The sequence below is a fragment of the Leptonychotes weddellii genome, chromosome 16, assembly GCF_054177405.1.
Source record: "Leptonychotes weddellii isolate Sample4059 chromosome 16, ASM5417740v2, whole genome shotgun sequence".
Lineage (NCBI taxonomy): Eukaryota > Metazoa > Chordata > Mammalia > Carnivora > Phocidae > Leptonychotes > Leptonychotes weddellii.
The window spans coordinates 3,172,518-3,189,339 of NC_138384.1; the positions used below are offsets into that span (position 1 = coordinate 3,172,518).

The 16,822-nt window shown below is 58.3% G+C and overlaps 2 protein-coding genes and 1 long non-coding RNA gene across 4 annotated transcripts in view; 1 reads left to right on the forward strand and 2 right to left on the reverse strand.

Moving 5' to 3' along the window:
• The window catches only part of COX4I1 (cytochrome c oxidase subunit 4I1), a 400,433-nt gene that overhangs the window by 61,910 nt on the left and 321,701 nt on the right, over positions 1–16,822 (reverse strand). The gene's annotated exons all lie outside the window — the stretch shown is intronic.
• The window catches only part of CLMB (calcimembrin), a 31,161-nt gene that overhangs the window by 8,576 nt on the left and 5,763 nt on the right, over positions 1–16,822 (forward strand). The window contains exon 2 of the mRNA XM_081806283.1: positions 794–839. Coding sequence (XP_081662409.1) covers positions 812–839 — 28 coding nt within the window. The 5' untranslated portion in view covers positions 794–811. The remainder of the gene's footprint in view (positions 1–793; positions 840–16,822) is intronic.
• On the reverse strand, positions 165–1,704 carry LOC145717505 (uncharacterized). Of its 2 annotated transcripts, none has more exons than XR_014140761.1 (3): positions 1,483–1,704; positions 672–874; positions 165–511 (listed from the first exon to the last, which is right to left on the reverse strand). It is a non-coding gene; the product is annotated as an uncharacterized LOC145717505 (long non-coding RNA). The 2 variants fall into 2 exon arrangements; XR_014140762.1 differs by having other exon boundaries at positions 672–868; positions 1,483–1,703.

Here is a 16,822-nt window from a genome sequence, read left to right on the forward strand (position 1 = left end):
CCACCCTCCACGCCTCTCCCCGCCCCCAGCCTGGCACACAGGCAGCTCCCTGTGAATGGAGGGATGAGCCTCCCCTTCCCCAGAAGGGCCTGCAGAGCCTCACAGGCCCCAGACCGAGGTCGGGGCAGCCCCAGGGCTGGAACCCCAGCTCCCTGAGCCTGAGTTCCCCGTCTGTGAGTGGGAACGATAGTAGCACACCCCGGGACTGTCGCTGAGGATTGTCACGAGCACACAGGTGCTGCCTGTTTTATTCATCACTCAGAAGGCTAAGGACGCATCCCATTGCTGGCCGACGGGGGGGGGGAACAGTGAGACAATTGTAACTCCCTTGGACTGAGGCTGGGTGCCTTTAATCTGTTAGATCTCCAAAGAACGTGCCTCTTAAATGAGGGGCGGGGCCCTAACAAGCGGAGCCCATCATGGTGGCCTCAGGGCCGCCAGCCCCGCAGCCTGGCCGAGGATCCTCACATCCTCCTGCTCCTGCTTCTGAAGCCAGCCACCTCTGCAGACCCTAAAAGAAAGGCCAGGTCAGCCCCCGGCCCCACGCTCACCTCCACTGCACCCCACACTCGGATCTCCAGTATATTCAGCTCTGAGGCGCCTGAAAGTTTTTTTCCACCGCACAGACTCCTCTTTGAGCAAACTCCGGCCCAGCTGTAGTCAGCACTCACCCTGACCTCGCCAGTCTGGCGGTTTCTCTCCCCACTACTTCCTGTTGTGAGCCTGTGGGGCGGGGGCGGGGTGGGGGCTGGCCGCACGTGGCCATACCAACGAGCCCCTTCTCTCTCCACAGGCCCGCAGAGGCGCCGCCATGGGGCTTCAGCTGTCCTGCCTGAAAGGTAAGGGGGGCAGCTCCCCACCAGCTCCTCTGGGGCTGGGGAGTGGGGGGAGGCGAAGGAATGAGGCCGGAGAGAGTGGGAGGGTACACCCTGGGGGGGGGGGCCGGCGCCCACTGAAAGTACCTGTATACAGCAGCTGCCTTATAAAGGCTTGCTCTGACTCTGAGCGCCCCTGCAGGCCTCCCTGGCTCGGACAGGTGAGTGGTGTGGGACAGTCGCCGTGCCCCTGGGCCGTGGCTTGTCCCTCAGGGGCGTTAGTCCCAACCGTGGGGAGTAAGGGAGGAAGAGCCCCCGACAGGCACACCCCGGGGTGTTTGCTCTCCACCCCGCGGGCCTGTTATCACTGACCTAGGAGGTCCGACCCACTGGGTGCTGGGGAAGGCCAGCAGGGAGAAGGTCCCAGAAGGACACAAAATCGCTGTGGAACGTGGCAGGTGTTGGCAGAGGCAGCCCAGACCCCTGTCCTGTGCCCTAGACCTTTCTGTCCGGGGTCTGGATGGCCCAGGGGCACCTCAGACCAAAGTGGCCCACACTCTCCCCTTGAAGCCCATTCTTCAGCGACAAATGCTCCCCAGCCGGAAATCTGGGAGTTGTTCTGATGGCCCCTCGCCCACGTGTGGCATGCCCAGCCGCCCTGACTCACCTCCTGGATGCTTCCGAGGTGCCCCCGACCCCATTCCTTCGCCGCAGGAGGTCAGGCGCGCGGGAAGGTCCAGGTCAGAGTGAAGGACCACCTTCGGTCCGGCTGCTGGGATGGGTGAGCTTAGGAGAGCGTCTGGTTGGCCCCGCTTAGGGCTTATGCTCCGCCCCCTTGGCAGGGGGTGGGGCATCTTGATGGACAGTTCCTCCAAGACACCGCGCAAGTGCGGGGCCGTGGGTCCCCTGGAGAAAACCAGAGTGTCGTTGGCAAGGTGGGGATGCTTTGCTGGAGAGCCGTGCGCAAGCCACGCCCCCCCAGGGCCTGGCCCCTCTGAGGCCGCAGGCTGAGCCCACGCTGGAGTGGGGGGCATTTGCGGGGCGAGAATCTGTGGGGGTGGCCGGCCAGGAGTTGCATCCGGTCAGGGCCCCTGGAGCTCAAGGACCCTGCTCCCTTAGACTTCGCGGCAGGTGTCCCCAGGGCCGGGCACAGAGTGGGCATTCAGGACAAGCTTTTGGTTTTGGTTTTTAATCGTGGTAAGATATATGTAACATAAAATTTGCTGTCTTAACCGTTCTTAAGTGTTCAGTGCCCGAGCATTAAGTACATTCATGTTGTTGCGCCAGGTGTCCCCACCACCCACCTCCAGACCTTCTCCACTGTCCCCGGCACACACCGACTCCCCAGCCCCACCTCCCACCATCCTACCTTCCGTCTCTGTGAATTTGCCTATTCTAAGGGCCTCTGATGTGAGCAGTGACCCAGGATCTACCCTTTCCTTACTGGCTTATTTCGCTCAGCAGAATGTCCTCAAGGTGTCAGAAGAGCCTTCCTTTTTAAGGCTGACTTATATTCCCCGTGTATAGACCACCTTTGGTTTATCCAATTCGTTCCTCCTTGGGCACGGGGCTGCCTCCCCTTTTGGCTGCTGGGCCAGGACATCTTTGATGAGTTAACCAAGGCCCTGGAGGGACCCCTGGGGCTGCTTCCTTTCCAGCCCAAGGCGGGGACCACCCAGGGGAGGAGACCCAGACACTTCAGACCCTGAGAGGCCCTGGGGAGCATCCCATGCCCCCCCCAATTTCCCTCCCTACAGGACTGAGAGCCCTGGTGCCGGGGGGGCTTTTAAAAGGGCCTCCTTCCAGCCAGACCCTGGAGGAGCAAAGGGCTGGAATGTTGCTGGAGCAGCGAGGTTTGCTCACATATTTTTCACTGCAGCTCGTTGGGGCCTGCCACTGGCCCTGGACTGCCAGCCCTCTACCCACACCAGCCTCACCCAGCCCTGATGTCGGGAGGTGGCAGGTCTCTTGGGTGTGACAGGCAGGGGGAGGGGGGCGGGGAGCTGAGCACCAGACCCTCTCTCCGTGCTTCACCAAGACGACCCAGGCCCACCCGCCCAGAGGCCCCAACGCTCCTCCTCCCATAAGGGACGGGCCACAGCCCAGCAACTGCAAAGCGCCAGGTGCCCCTCGGCCCCTTCCCTGCACACCCTTGTCCAAATTACCTTCTCGGCCCTCGCCGCCTGGGCCCTCGCGCCCGCAAGCGTGGTGTTACTCCATGTAGGGCTGCGACATGTCTGTGTGTCCTGTCTGGCTGCCACTGGCATGTGTCTTTCCACGCTCTCTAACTCCTGTGTCACATCCCGCCAAGAGTTGGTCTTTGGGTGGTTTCCAACTCGTTGCTTTTGTAAATCGTGCCGTTTTGAACATCTTTGATTTCTGATTTTTAAAATTATTATTTCTTTGGGATGAATTCCAGAACTCAGAATGACCCAGTCAAGTAATTAGGATACGTGGTGAATTCTTACTGGAGGCTCAGCCTGGACAGGGCCCTGTTCTGTGCATATTCTGTGTGGATCCGCTCCCCTGTCTCCACGACAACCACGTGAGTCCTCCTGGGATCCCCAGTTTCCAGATGAGGAAGCTAAGGCACAGAGAGGCAGTGCCGTTGGCCCGAGGCCACACAGCTGGGACCCGGTGGGATCTGAACCCCCGGAGGGCTGGTTCCAGAGGCCTTGTTTCAACCACCCCCCGTATGGCCTCTCCAGGAGGAAACATTTTAAGTTGACATTTGAAGCAGTCGCTGTAGCCAGAAACGTTATCAACACGTTCTCATTCATCTTCACAGTCGGTAAGATGGTGTCAGAGTTTCCTGGAGCTGCCGAAACGTATTACCCCAAACTGAGGGGCTTCAAGCAACGGAAATGCGTTCCCCCACAGTCTGGAGATTACGAGTCCTAAATTGCTAGCAGGGTCACCACGCTGTCTCCGAAGGCTCCAGGGGAGGGTCCTCCCTGTCTCTCCCCGCCCCTGGGGGCTCCAGGCGCTCCTGGGCGTGTGGCCCGTCCTCCTGGGTCGGCCTCTGTCCTCACACGGCCTCCTGCCTGTGTCCTTTCTCTTAGAAAGACACCGGTCTTCAGACTTAGAGCCAGCCTTAGATCCAGGATGATCTCATCCCAAGACTCTTAACGAATCACATCTGCAAAGACCTTATTTCCAAATAAGGTCACGTTCTGAGGTTCTTTGTGGACGTGGATTTGGGGGGACACTCTTCACCCCTCCATGAGTCACTTCACCCTGAGCCCCGCACATGCGGGGCAGGAAGGTGCTTCTCCGGTCCGGTGGCAAAGACTCAGCCCGAGGTGGGGACCTGTGGAGGGTGTGGCACGGGAGAGAGGAGCACAGCTGCGCCGAAATCCTTCTGTTTCCGGTCCCAAAGGAGAGTGGGTGCAGCAGAGCACTGGGAGTGGGGTCCTGCTGCCCAAGGGCCTGGCCATGGCAGCTGTGACATGTGGGAGTGCTCCGCTGTCCAAAGAGCAGCTCCCCCGTGCCCTCTGGCGGAAGGGCTGGCTTTGGTCCGGGCATCACTGAGCCAGGAGCGGCTCCCAGAATGGGGTCCCTCTATTTGCCTATTTCGTGCTCACTACAGCTGGGCAGCGTAGGTGACTTCACAGTGGGGAGACTGAGGCACAGGGCCACTCTCACCGGCCCGCGTCCCATGGCCGGTTGGAGGGGCTTGGCTCAGTAGGCAGGGGAGGGGTGAGTGGGTTCCCGGTTTGTGGGTTTGTGAGTTAGCAGCATGGAGGGGCCCCAGAGCTGAGGCCTCAGCATCACCTGGGAACTGGTCAGATGCATGGGCCCCTCCCAGACCTACTGAGTCAGAAACTCGGCGGGGTGGGGGCGGTTAACAAACCCTCTGGGGGATTCCAGTGACTGCTCAAGTTTGAGAACAACTGGTGACCTGGCTCTGGGGTCAGAAAGATCTGAGTTCAGATCTCAGGTGTGTCCCTGACTAACTGCAACCTTGTACAAATCTCTTCACATAACAAAGCCTCAGCTACCCCATCTGTAAAATGGAGTGATGAGTGGGCACATTTCCTGGGCCAGGTTTTGAGGCTTATCTGAGATAGACTGGCACTGAAGATGGTGCCCAGTGGACAGGGTTTCCTGTCTGCCCTGGCCCTCTGTACCTTCCCATTCTGGTGGCAGCTGCAGGTGCAAGGGAAGTCAGTCTGGAGGTGTGGGCTTTCCTGTGGGGGCCACCTCGGGGGCCGCTGTGGTCTCTGGGGTTCCCCGGAGGGTGCCAGAGCCAGCCCCGGCCAATGACAGCGTCACCGAGGAGACAGGCTCCTGTGCCGGGCTGGTCCCAGCGGACTGTCCTTCTGGGGCCACCTGGGACCAGGTGGAAGGGCACCAAGAGATGGAGACTGTCGGGCTTGGTGGCTTGTTCATGTGTTTTAATGACTATTTTTTTAGAACAGTTTTAGATTTACAGAAAGTAGTTTCAAATTTACAGTTTCCCCTCTAGTTAAGGCTTGTATCGGCTCGGTCCCTTCATCACGGCCCCTGAACTAGTCCAGATATATCATCACCAATAAGGCCCGGGCTTTGTTCAGCTTTCCTGTTCTCCCCTCAGGCCCCTTTGCTGTCCCAGGAGCCCACCTTACAATTACTTGTCACATCTCCTCAGGCTCCTCTGATCGTGACAGTTTCTCAGAAGCTCCTCTTTGTGACCTTGACCATCTTGAGGAAGACGGCCATCTGTTTGGGAGGACAGCCCACTGTTGGGATCTGGCCGATGGTAGTGGGGTCTTTAGTCTCTTGTGCCAAGCAGGTGACATGGTGATGGTAGGGACTGGGGACACGGGTCTGCCCTCCCCGGAGCCCCTGACTGTCCAGGCATTTCTCCCACTTCCCTTGCAGGGGGGCTCAGGGCCTCTCCTCCTCTTGGCCTGTAACCCAGGCGTGGGTGGTTGGGGGCTGGTGGTCACGATGCCCATTTTTGCCTGGTATTAAGAGGCCTGAGACTAGCCGCAGGTCACAGCGAAGATGAGCGTCACAATGCATACACCTTCTAGGGCAAACTCTTGGTTCGAGCCGTCCGACGCTGTGGGCAGAGCTGGTCGAGAGACTGCTCACTGCACAAACATCAACTGCATCCCTACCGTGCGCCCACCCAGGGCCGGATATGGGGCTTCAGACATGAGCAAGGTGGCTGCGCTTCTGGACCGCATGGAGCTGGGAGAGTGAGAGAGAGGTGAACGTTACTCAGTGCGGCCACCTGAGTGCCGATTGCCGTGTGCTAGGACAGAAACCTGTGGCCTGGCCCAGGGCAGGGGTGGCACCAGGGAAGCAAGCACGCCTGGAAGAGCTGCTCTGGGAGACGGTGGAACCAGGGGCAGGGAATTTGGGGTTTACTCCAGTGGGGGCTGGGGGCTCCACATAAAGAGAGGAATAAAGGCATCCATTCGGCTAGTACATTTTGAGCCATTTTCAGAACGCTGTGGGGGGCTTCATAGGTTTGAAAGGAAGGCGACATGGTGGGGCCCGCATCAAGGTAGAACGTGGCCAAGGTCAATGTCTTAGTGTACTGAGCTTCCGTGTTCCCATCTGTGCAGTGGGCTGCAGCTTCCTGCCCATGGAGATCCTCGCTGCCTGCCTAAACCCTCTCCCCGCGGGGAACAGAGCCCAGACCAGCACTGTGTTCCCGCAAGACCTTCCATCTGTCCGGCAGGCAGCTGTTGGACATCCACTCCGGGCCAGGCACTGCACCAGGCCCCAGGGAAGGGCTAAGGACGGCTCAGAGCCCTGTCCCCACGCAGGAGAGGCAGAAACGAGTGCGTGAACCCAAGATCCAGGCCGGCGGGTTGCGTGGTGACAGCAGTAAAAGGAATTGAAGTGAGCCAGCCACACGGAGGCAGGGAACAGTGTTCCAGGCAAAGGGAACAGCGGATGCAAAGGCCCTGAGACAGGGACAAGTTTGGTGAGCCGAAGGGCAGTGAAGAGGAGGGGTGTGTGACAGGAGTGAGGGGCTGAGGGGCCAAGCAGGAGTTGCTGAGGTCCCTGGGGCAGGCAGGGCCGTGGCAGCTGAGGTGTGGTATCGAGAATTTCTTGTATCAATAGTAGGGAGCACTAGGATCAGAGCAGACTGGGGGTCTAAGCCTCCCATGTGACTCTGACTTGCAGGGATGCATGTTGGAATCACATGGGAGGCTTTCACAATGGTGCAGCTCTGGCCCGTTCCCCAGGGGGTGGGGATTCAATTGGTGTGGGTGGGGGGTCCCGGGCACCAGCGTGTTTATGAAACTTCCGAGCTGATTCTCCTGCGCAGCCCAGGGTGAGAACCACTGTCCGGGGCCAACATCCTTGCTTGTCACATGGAACCTGGGCTGGGGGCTGACTGCCCAAGGTGACAAGGTTGGCTTGGCTGGAAACCCAGGAGGCAGGAGCTCAGAGGGCAGGGAGACCCCCACCTGCTCCAAGGAGGGGTGGATAATCAGAGACTATCTTAAATGCCAAAGCAGATGGTACTTAACTTGGCCCCGCCCTGTCCCCATGGGAGAGCCAGCAGCTCTCCTGGCTCATGGCCTGGATTTAGCCCCATGTCCTGCTTAGGCTAACCAACCCCCACCCCGCCAAACCCTGACACCACACCTACTGTCCTGAGGAAGGAGGGAGGAATGGCCGAGAGGGTCACAGTCAAGCTGGCTGGCCTGGGGAGGGCTTGAGGACCAATATCCAGGGTAGGCTTGGGCTTCCGTGCACAGGGCTCTGGAGCTGAGACGGCCCTGCACAGTTGTCCCAGATCGAGGGGAACAGGCCTTTTACCTGCCCGTCTCCTGCACATGCTGGAGGGCTGTGTCAGGAGGGGCATGACCTGGGGCAGGGCCGAGATGAGGAGAGTGAGGGTGTGCCTGGCCCTGAGGATGGGGCCCCCTTAAATTGTGTACCCTAAGCTCCTTGAGTGCCCCTCTTCAGTCCCTCCCAGCTTGGGGGCGGGCAGGTCCTAGGGAACCATCAGCAGGCAGCACTCCGGCCCCCTGGGGACAAGCCTGGGCCGTAAAGCATGACATCCACTCAGGCCCCAGGACGCCTGTCCTTTGAGTCCTGGCCACCCCCACAGCCGGCCTCAGCTGCTGGCGGCCCACACTGGTGTCCTAACCACGCACTTCCCATGTGTCGGTCAGAAGGGGGGGCCGTGCAGGGGAGACCATGACGGTGTGAGAAAGGACGGCAGCTCCGTCTGAACAGCTAGGGAGCCATGTCCCACACGCACGGTTCAGTGAAAGGAACAAGGGGCAGAATGACAGGTCTAACACCACATGCATGTTGGAAAAAGGAAACAAATACGCCTAGGAGGGTGTTTGTACATGGAGACAGAGAATGTTCTGGAAAGAGACACAGGAAACAGTAACCATGACTGCCTCCAAGGGGAGAAGCTATGAAGAACAGGATGGCTGGGGGTCAGCCAAGAGCAGGGCCCACAGGCTGGAGTCTTCATCGGCCGATGTCTCTGGCCTGGAGGGACCAGCTGAGCCCAGCGTCCCCCCCCCCCAGAACTCTGGGAACTTCACTCTCAATTTACCTGGGCCTGATGACCACACATGGGGCCACTCTCCTGAAAAGGAGCATTCCCATCCCCACTCCTGCCTCTCTTCCTGTTTACTCTCTCACCCCATCACCTTGATCAGGCCTCTCCTGCAGCAGCATGGCCCACCTTCTTCCTTCCTCCCTCCTAAGTCCATCTGTCTGTGTTAGCCCCCCTTCAGAAAATGTTTTATTTCTCTTTTTCATTACTTTATTTTCTGAATATATAAACTACCTCTGTGGTACAGAATGTGAAAGGTACAAAAGCATATGTAATAAAAAGTCAGTCTGCCCTTGCCACTCTCCTAGCCGCCTGCTTGGAGGCAGCCATAGTTACTGCTTCCTTGGGTCTCCTTCCAGAATATTCCATGCATGCACAGACATGGTCCTGGGCATATCCCTTTCCTCTTTGCAACATGAGTGGTGGCATTAGACCCGCCGTTCCGCCCCTTGTTCCTTCCATGGATCTGCAGGTGCGGGAACGGGCTCCCTCGTGGACAGAGGCATGGTAGTCCCTCGTGTGGCCCACGCTCACGGTCTCACCGTCCCCAGCCCGCCTTTCACCCACCAGGGAGCCTGGCCGTGGGACATTCCGCGGAGTAGCCTGCTAGGTCAGAGGGCGTGCACCCTTGTCATTTTGAGAGTTTTGCCGTGTCACCTTGGGAGTTGCACCCAAAGGCCCTGCATCCTCCACGTGCGGAATGACTAAGCTAACCGTGGTAACGGCCTTTTTTTTTTTTTTTTTTTTTTTTCCTTTCACTCTTGCTATCTCGGGGAAGTTTCATTTCTGCAGGAAAGGTTTGCCTTCTTACTGATGTACGACACACGGGCAGAGCAAGGACGCAAGCTGTGAGGGGGCCACACACCCACCAGCGTTCTCATCGAGAAACAGACCCCTCCCCTGACTCCTACCAGCCCAGGTCACTTTCTCCTGCCTCTGTCCTTTCCCTGCCCCCAACCTCTGTGTGCGTCACCTCTTCTGTCAAGCAGGGAGCTTCAAACCGCCCAGGCCACACCCGAAACTCCTCTGAGACCCTCCTCTGAAGTCACTGGGGACACCCAAGGTGAAGGCACGAACTTATCCCGAGCCTCCGTTTCTGCAGTGTGAGCGCTGGGGTGCTCTGGAACGGAGCTGGGGGCACTTCCTGTCTGTCACCCTTGCGCGCGGTGCAATTTGTCCTCAAACAGAATTCTACAGCCGACAGGGGGCTGCCTCTGGTGGGACGGGGCGTGTGCCATGGGCAGCAGCTGTGTGACCAGGGGCAAGTGGTGGAGACTGTCTTTGCCTCAGTTTCCCCCACTGTCAGGTGGGGCCACCGCAGTCCCCTCAGGGGTGTTGCTTAGATAATCTCAGGTGCTGACACTTGTAGGGGGCACAGCAGGCCCTCGATACAAGGTGATGGGGGTTTCTCATCATGGCTCCCGTCTTTGCTCTGGGCCAGCGCTCGCTCGGGCCGTGGGCGGGGCTCCCCTCCTGCCCCCTGCAGAGGAGCCCGCGCCCTGGGAAGGCTGTCCCAGCTCGCATGGGCCCCAGCAGCATGCAGGGCAGGGGCTGTCCGCTGTCCGGTATCTCTGCACCCTGCCAGCGCCAGATCCAGAGCATCGGCTGCCCTCTGAGCCCGGGAAAGGCCCATGTGGAGCTGAGGGGGGAGCTGACCGGGCAGCTGACCGGGGAGCACACTGAAGGGGGCAGCCAGGCCTCCCGGGAGGACTCCCCGGGCGGAACCACAGCCTCAGCTGTCCGTGGTGGCACGTGCTGCCGCTCTGCGTCCCAAATGCCAAATGCCCCTTGGGTCTTGAGCTTTTGATCTGCTCTGCTGTGTGGCCGCCCATCCGTGGCCCCTCTCACGCATCAGCTGCCCACTGCTGGGAAGACACGTCCCTGTCCTCAGGGCTCGGGCTCCCCCAGGAGCTCACAGGTTTGCTCAGGATAGCCTCGCTCACCTCCTGCCTCTGAGACCGGCTGGACAGCTTCCACTTAACATCCCACATCCTTAGGGGGGCCCTGCAGCTTACAGGTCACTATCCTGGGCGGAAGTTCGAATCTTTACCCTCATAAGGGAGGCAAGGTGGATAGCCCCCTCTGTTACCCCTCTGTGAGTTTGCCAACAGAGGCTCAGAGAGGGTAAGGAAGTTGCTCAGCCCACACAGCTGGTGGAAGGCAGAGTAGGGCCACCCCGCTGCGCCCTCCCGTGGCTCCGGCCCGGCCACAAGGGACAAAGGAAACCAGCAGCTCTCCAGGGCCTGCTCAGAAAGGCCGAGCTATTGTGGTGAGTTGTAACAGCCATGACAGTGGTTCTCGACTTCTCATCTCAGCGGTGGCGGGAGGGGGTTGCCCCCCCCCACCTCATTACCTAGAGTTGTCAGATTTATGGGGGGGGAACCATAAAACAGGATGCCCAGTTCCATTTGAATTTCAAGTAAACGAGGAACTGTCTAGTATAAGTATGTCCCAAATATTGCACGGGACTTGTACTAAAAAATTATTTTTTTTTTTTGAATTTGTATTTTATCTGGTAACCCCCCAAGAAAGGCTGGCTGCATCTGGAGACATTTTTTGGCATCACAGCCAGAGGGTGCTACAGCCTCTGGAGACCAAGGCCAAACCCCCTCCAGTGCACAGGGCAGCCCCCACCACAAGGCATGGGCCGCGGTGGAACCGTGAGCTGCTCACAGCAGGGACTCCCACAGGCAGGGCCGCTGCCAGATGCTACGCCTTTCTTTGACTTGGGTTCGCACTGCACCCTCACCCCCCTGGCCGAGACCCATGAAGCCTCCCAGAGAGGCTGGGGTCCAGAGCCGGGGCCAGGAGGCCACCGGAGTCCGCCCTGGCGCTGGGCGCGGGCAGGCAGGCAGCCTGCAGGTGGCAGGGAGGGGGGCGCCTTCGCCCCACCTCACCGCGCCCCACCCTCTCTCCGGCTCCCCCTCCCGGGCTCTCACTCCAGCAGCTCATCCCTGACGCAAGCTGGGGCTTTTTCCTTAATTAAAAAGAGATTTAAAACATCCACGGCGGGCTCCACTGGGCCGGGGCTGCCTCGAAAAGGTAAAACCGCCCTCACTGCCCTGGCCTCATCCATAATAATGCAAGGCTTTCTGCTTAATTGGAATAAAAAAAAAAAAAGATTAAGTGCATCTGAAACCCTTGGAGGCATTTGTCCGCTTGTTTTTTGAAAGACCTACACTAATTCCAACATCCGGTCATCTCTGAGGAATTAGTGCTGGCCCCGGAGCACCCGGTTCCTGCCCCAGGGCCTTTGTGCCTGCTGCAGCTGACCCAAGTGCCCTCTCCTTCCGTCCGCTTCTCCTGCCGCCCTCCGATTGGCCCCTCTGGGAAGCCTTTTCTGACTCCCCCCTTCTGACCCAGTCCTGCTGCTCCTTCCCATCATCTGCTTCTTACTACTGACCCAGGCTCTGGAAAGTGTTTGCCTCCTGGCCCTGGGAAGGCAGCTTCTGTGTCAGGTCCCCCAGGTCCCTGGGCACGGCCTGACTCCTCTGTGCCTCAGTGCGTCCATCTGGAAAATGGGCTTCTCCCACTGTCAGCCTCGCTGGGAGGACCACGTGATGACTCCCTTCAAGGAGCTCACACAGCGCCCCCCCCCCCGACCTCAGCAACGTGGGCCCTCCGGACTGCGGCTTGGCAGGCCCTCTCGGGTTTTTTCCAGCTGACGCAGAAATCTTTGGGGCCTCACTTTGCACACTGGGGCCTGGAGGGTGGAGGAAGGCACAGTATGGGGGGAGGAGCAGAGAAACATGCTGAGACTCTTTTCTCAGGAATGACGCCTAGCACGTAGGGGGTGCTCACTAACTGCCTGCCGACTGAGCACCTCCCCTGGGCCCGGCTCCGTGCCTTAAGGGAAGGGAGCGTGGCGGGGGAAGGCCGGGGCCAAGTGAGGCGGGGTCCCAGCCAGCCAGCCGGCAGAACTGAGAGTCAGGGTCCGGAGCCCCCGGAGCCCGGGGCTGGTCCAATCCAATAAGGAAAACGTGTCTCCGAGGGTTAAGTTGGAACCAGGGATATTTTGGGGGAGCCGCCCCCACTCCAGCTGTCCCACACCGAGGGTGGGACCAGTTCCCTGACGTGTGCTCAGGGGGCTAGGAGTAACAACCTCTGGGTGGCACCCAGTAGGTGCTCAGTATTGGCTGAATCAATGAATAAGTGCTGGGATCAGAATCTTGTGCTATTAATCACCACTTAGGTTTACTGAGCGTGCTCCGCATGGCCGACTGTGGATTTCTCACCTGCAAAATGCCCATAGCGTTTGCACCCTCCTTGGCTGGAGTGTGGACTTCAGTGTGGGTCTTAATCCCTCTCAGCGCCCCCTGGAGGTGGGGGCGATTATTTACCTTCATTTTGCCGGTGAGGAAACAAGGCCCAAAGAGTCATTACCAGGTGTATTGAAGCCCAGGTGTACGTTCTGGCCTCCACTACATAGTGAGTGCAACAGAGTCACTGTGTGGGCGACGGTACCTTTGGGAAGAGTGGACACAGTCCCAGGGACTTGGGCCCAGGCGGAGTCTCCAAGCTGGGTGCCGGTCCGAGTGCCATTTTCAAAAGAAGCAGCAGAGGGCACCCTTGAGCCATGAAGCCTGCCGAGGGCAGCAGGTGTAGGCTGCGGCCTGGGAGTGGCCTGGGGGCTGCTGAGAGCTGTGCAGGGAACTGGGGCATTCTGAGAAGAGCACAGGCCTGGCTCGGGGCTTCTGAAGGATGAGAAGGGGTGGCTGATGCCAGAAGGGGCAGGGCGGGAGCTCAGGTGGGAGCCACCGGGCCTCCGCGGGCCCTCCTGGCACCTTCTTTCTCTGAGCCTTGGTTTTCTCGCCTGCAGAACAGCCGTGGGCCCAGTATGCACCCCAAGGGGTGGTGTGAGGAAGCGGCCTGGTCCCCAACCCCGGTCTCCCCCAGGTGCCAGCCAGCCAGCGAGCTCACGCTTGGCCACGTCTCCCGCACTGGGTAGCCCCACGGCCCATGCCAGGTACTTCATGCCTACAAGACCGGTGTAACCCCTTTTACAGCCAGAAAACAAGCTCAGAGTGGGGCCCTGTGCTCACACAGTCACCCTAGCTTGTGGGTTCCCTGCCCTGGCTGTTAGACTCACCTGGGTGCTTTTAAAAATCCTGGCAGCCCCAGGGGCACCTGGGTGGCTCAGTTGGTTAAGCATCGACCCTTGATCTCAGCTCAGGTCTTGATCTCAGGGCCGTGAGTTTAAGTCCCATGCTGGGCTCCATGCTGGGCCTGGAACTTACTTAAAAAAAAAAATTCCTGGCGGCCTGAGTAGAGCAGTGAAATCGGGCTCTCTGGGGGTGGGGTCCCCATCGGTATTTTTCAAACTTCCCACGTGATTTCCAGTGAGCAGCCAAGATGGAAAACCACTCCCCTCGAGCTGGGAAAAGGGCAGAACCAGGTTTCAGAGGAAGTCTGGCCTCGCAGCCCAGCGTCTCCCCATTTCACCCGCAGAGAAGGCCGGCTCCTGGAGGCCAGGGTTTTGGCAGTCTGGCCTGCTCCAAATCCAGGACCAAGAACAGTGTGTGCCCCAGAGCAGGGGCCCAGTCAAGGTCAGGTGACCTCCACCCGCTGGAAATCCTCCCGCACAGGCTCCCTATTGCACCCCGAAATCTTTCAATATTTCTGGGGCGCTGGGGTCTGCTCCCCACCCCCTGCTCCTTGGGGCCTGGCCCCCTGGAATCCCAGACAAGCCCACCTCTTCAGGAAATGGGCTTTTAATGGCCTGAGGCAGGCACGTAATTAACAAGTAACAATTCTGGCTTTAGCACAAATGAGCTCCTTGTCTGGGGCAGGGTTGGCATTTGTCTTTAATCCCCAAAGTAGGCTTTATCTCCTGAGAGCTTTTTCCCTCTTGCTCAGCCACCTCTGCTCGAAGATGGGCAGCCCCCGGGGAGGATTTGAGAAGTGCTGGAGTCCCGCCCTCCTCCTTTTCTCCCTCCTCCCCTCCCCTCCCTCCTCTCTGCCTTGAGCATCTCTCCAGGGCCCACTGAGTGACCTGATGCTTCCTGATTAAGAACGTGGGCTTTGTCGCCAAGCTCCCAGAACCTGTTAAAATGCAAATGTGGGGCCCCGGGAGAAGTGTGGCTCTTCCCTATTAGCATTTTATTTTAGAACTTGGGAATATTCGTGGAGGAAGGGGCCTTGCAGAGGGAGCAGGGAGGCTCCCTCCTGTTAACAGATAACAATAATCAGAGCTTCCTTTTGTTGCCAGCACTCCATGAGATGCTCTTTATGGATGATTATAGAGAAAGCTAACGGGGATTGAGCACTCTCTAGGCCCCTGGCTTGCTGGGCAAGGGCTTTATGTGAATTCATTCATTTCCTCGAGCCCAACACCCATCCGAGGTGAGGTACTGTCACTTAGAACAGCAGGCGGGGCTCAAATTTTGTTCTTGTCTTTGGCATTAAGCAGCCTCAGGCTTTTGAGTTTCTGTTCCTCAGGCAGCTTTCAGATCCACACTCCCTGACTTCTGGAGGTTACAGGGCCTCGGGACTGGCGCCCCGCAGCCCTTGGGCCAAATACGGCCCACCGCCCGTTTTTGTCAATAAAGTTTTATTGGGGGGCGCCTGGGTGGCTCCGTCGGTTTCAGCATGGGACCCTTGGTATCAGCTCGGGTCATGATCTTGGGGTTGTGAGTTCAAGCCCCGCGTTGGTCCCTGGAACCTACTTTAAATATAAAGAAAGAAATAATAAAGTTTTATTGAAACGCAGGCACTCATTCATTTGCCTGTCGTCAGTGGCAGCTTTCCTGTGACAATGGCAAAGTGGAGCCGTTGCAGCAGAAGACTGCAGAGCCCCAGAGTAAAAAATACTTCCCGCCCAGCCCTTTCAGAAAGTTTGCCAGCTCCATCATATAGAATTGTGGTTACGAGAAGCACCAGCTTGCAGAGTCAGACAGGTTGGGCTTGGGTTCCGATCCAGGCCTCCACCCCACACCAGCTGTTCAACTGAGTGCAAGTGCTTTCTCCTTCTGGTCCTCAGTCTCCACATTCATGAGATGGGGCTGGTTACACTTCGCACCTCAGCGGGGAGCAGTGAAGACCGAAGGAGAAAGCACCCATTAGGCTCTCAGCACCGTGAACGGCATGCAGCAAATAATCCGTAGATGTCAGCCATTACAGGGGGTAACAGGATGGCCTCCTCCGAGCGGCTTCCTTTGCATTACGTTCTGGGTTGTACTGCTCTCAATCAAGTTGGCGGCGGCCTCGGTGGGTGCTCCTGAGGGGCTCGGAGTCTGATGAGGAGACCTGGCCTCTTCCCACAGAACTAACTGGCCTGGCCGATTCTGGGGGTGGGGGTGGGGGTGGAAACCACCCCAGGGAGGAAAGAGGATTGGGCTTCAGGGCTGGAAGTCTGCTGTGTTCACCGGGAGGGAGCAGGCCGTCTGCCAGGCACTGTGTCATCCTCTTCCCAGCCCACAGACGTGGGTCCGGCCACCCAGTTTTGTCAGTGAAAACAGGAAGTCAGAGGGAACACAGTCCAGAGAACAGCCTCACTCCTGACAGCAGCTGCAGGCTCAGGGGTTCGATGATTTCCTAGAAAGACACACAGAACGCACTGGAGGCTCTCGTGCTCGTGGTGATGATTTATTACTGGGAAGGGACACAGATTCCAACCAGCTGAGCCGACGGAGTGTGTGGGGCGGAGTCCAGGAAAGTTCCAGACAGAGCTCCCACATGCATTACACTCTTGGTATAAACATGTGATACACACACACACACACACACACACACACAATGGTGCCAACGAGGGAAGATCACCCGAGCCTTAGTGTTCAGAGTTTTTACTGGGTGTTCTGGGCTGAATTGTGCCCCCCAAAATTCATATATTGAAGTCCTAGCCCCCAGGACCCTAGCACATGACCTTATTTGGAAATGGGGTTGCTGTTGCAGATGTAATTAGTTAAGAAGAGGACATCCTGGAGTAGGGTAATAATCCGGTATGGATTATTATGGATTATAATCTGTGATCCAATATGACTGGTGTCCCCATGAAAAGGGAACATTCAAACAGAGACTCACACACAGGGAGAAGCTGTGTGAAGACGAAGGCAGAAATCGGGGTGATGTGTCCGTAAGCTAGAGGACACCAAACATTGCCCGCAAACCACAGAGAGCCGGGGGAGAGGCATGGGGCACGGTCTCCCTCGCGGCCTCAGAAGGAGCCAGCCCTGGCGGCACGGAGCTCTCGACTTCTGGCTTCCAGACTGGGGGAGAGTAAGGTTCTGTTGTTGGAGCCCCACAGTCTGTGGTTCTTTGTCATAGCAACCCAAGGACACAAGTACATTGGCACTCCATTACAAAGGCACGGTTGATTGCCCATGAGGCAGATCTGTCTCCAGTCCCTTTGGGTGTCACCCAGAGTCCGTGTGGCTGGACTCTCCAAAGTGACCAGGGCCCCCAGGCAAACAAAGCCTCTCCTGCCAGGCATGGCAGCCCAGGGGCTTAGAGGTGGCCTCCCAGAAGCCGAGCACAGAGGCCA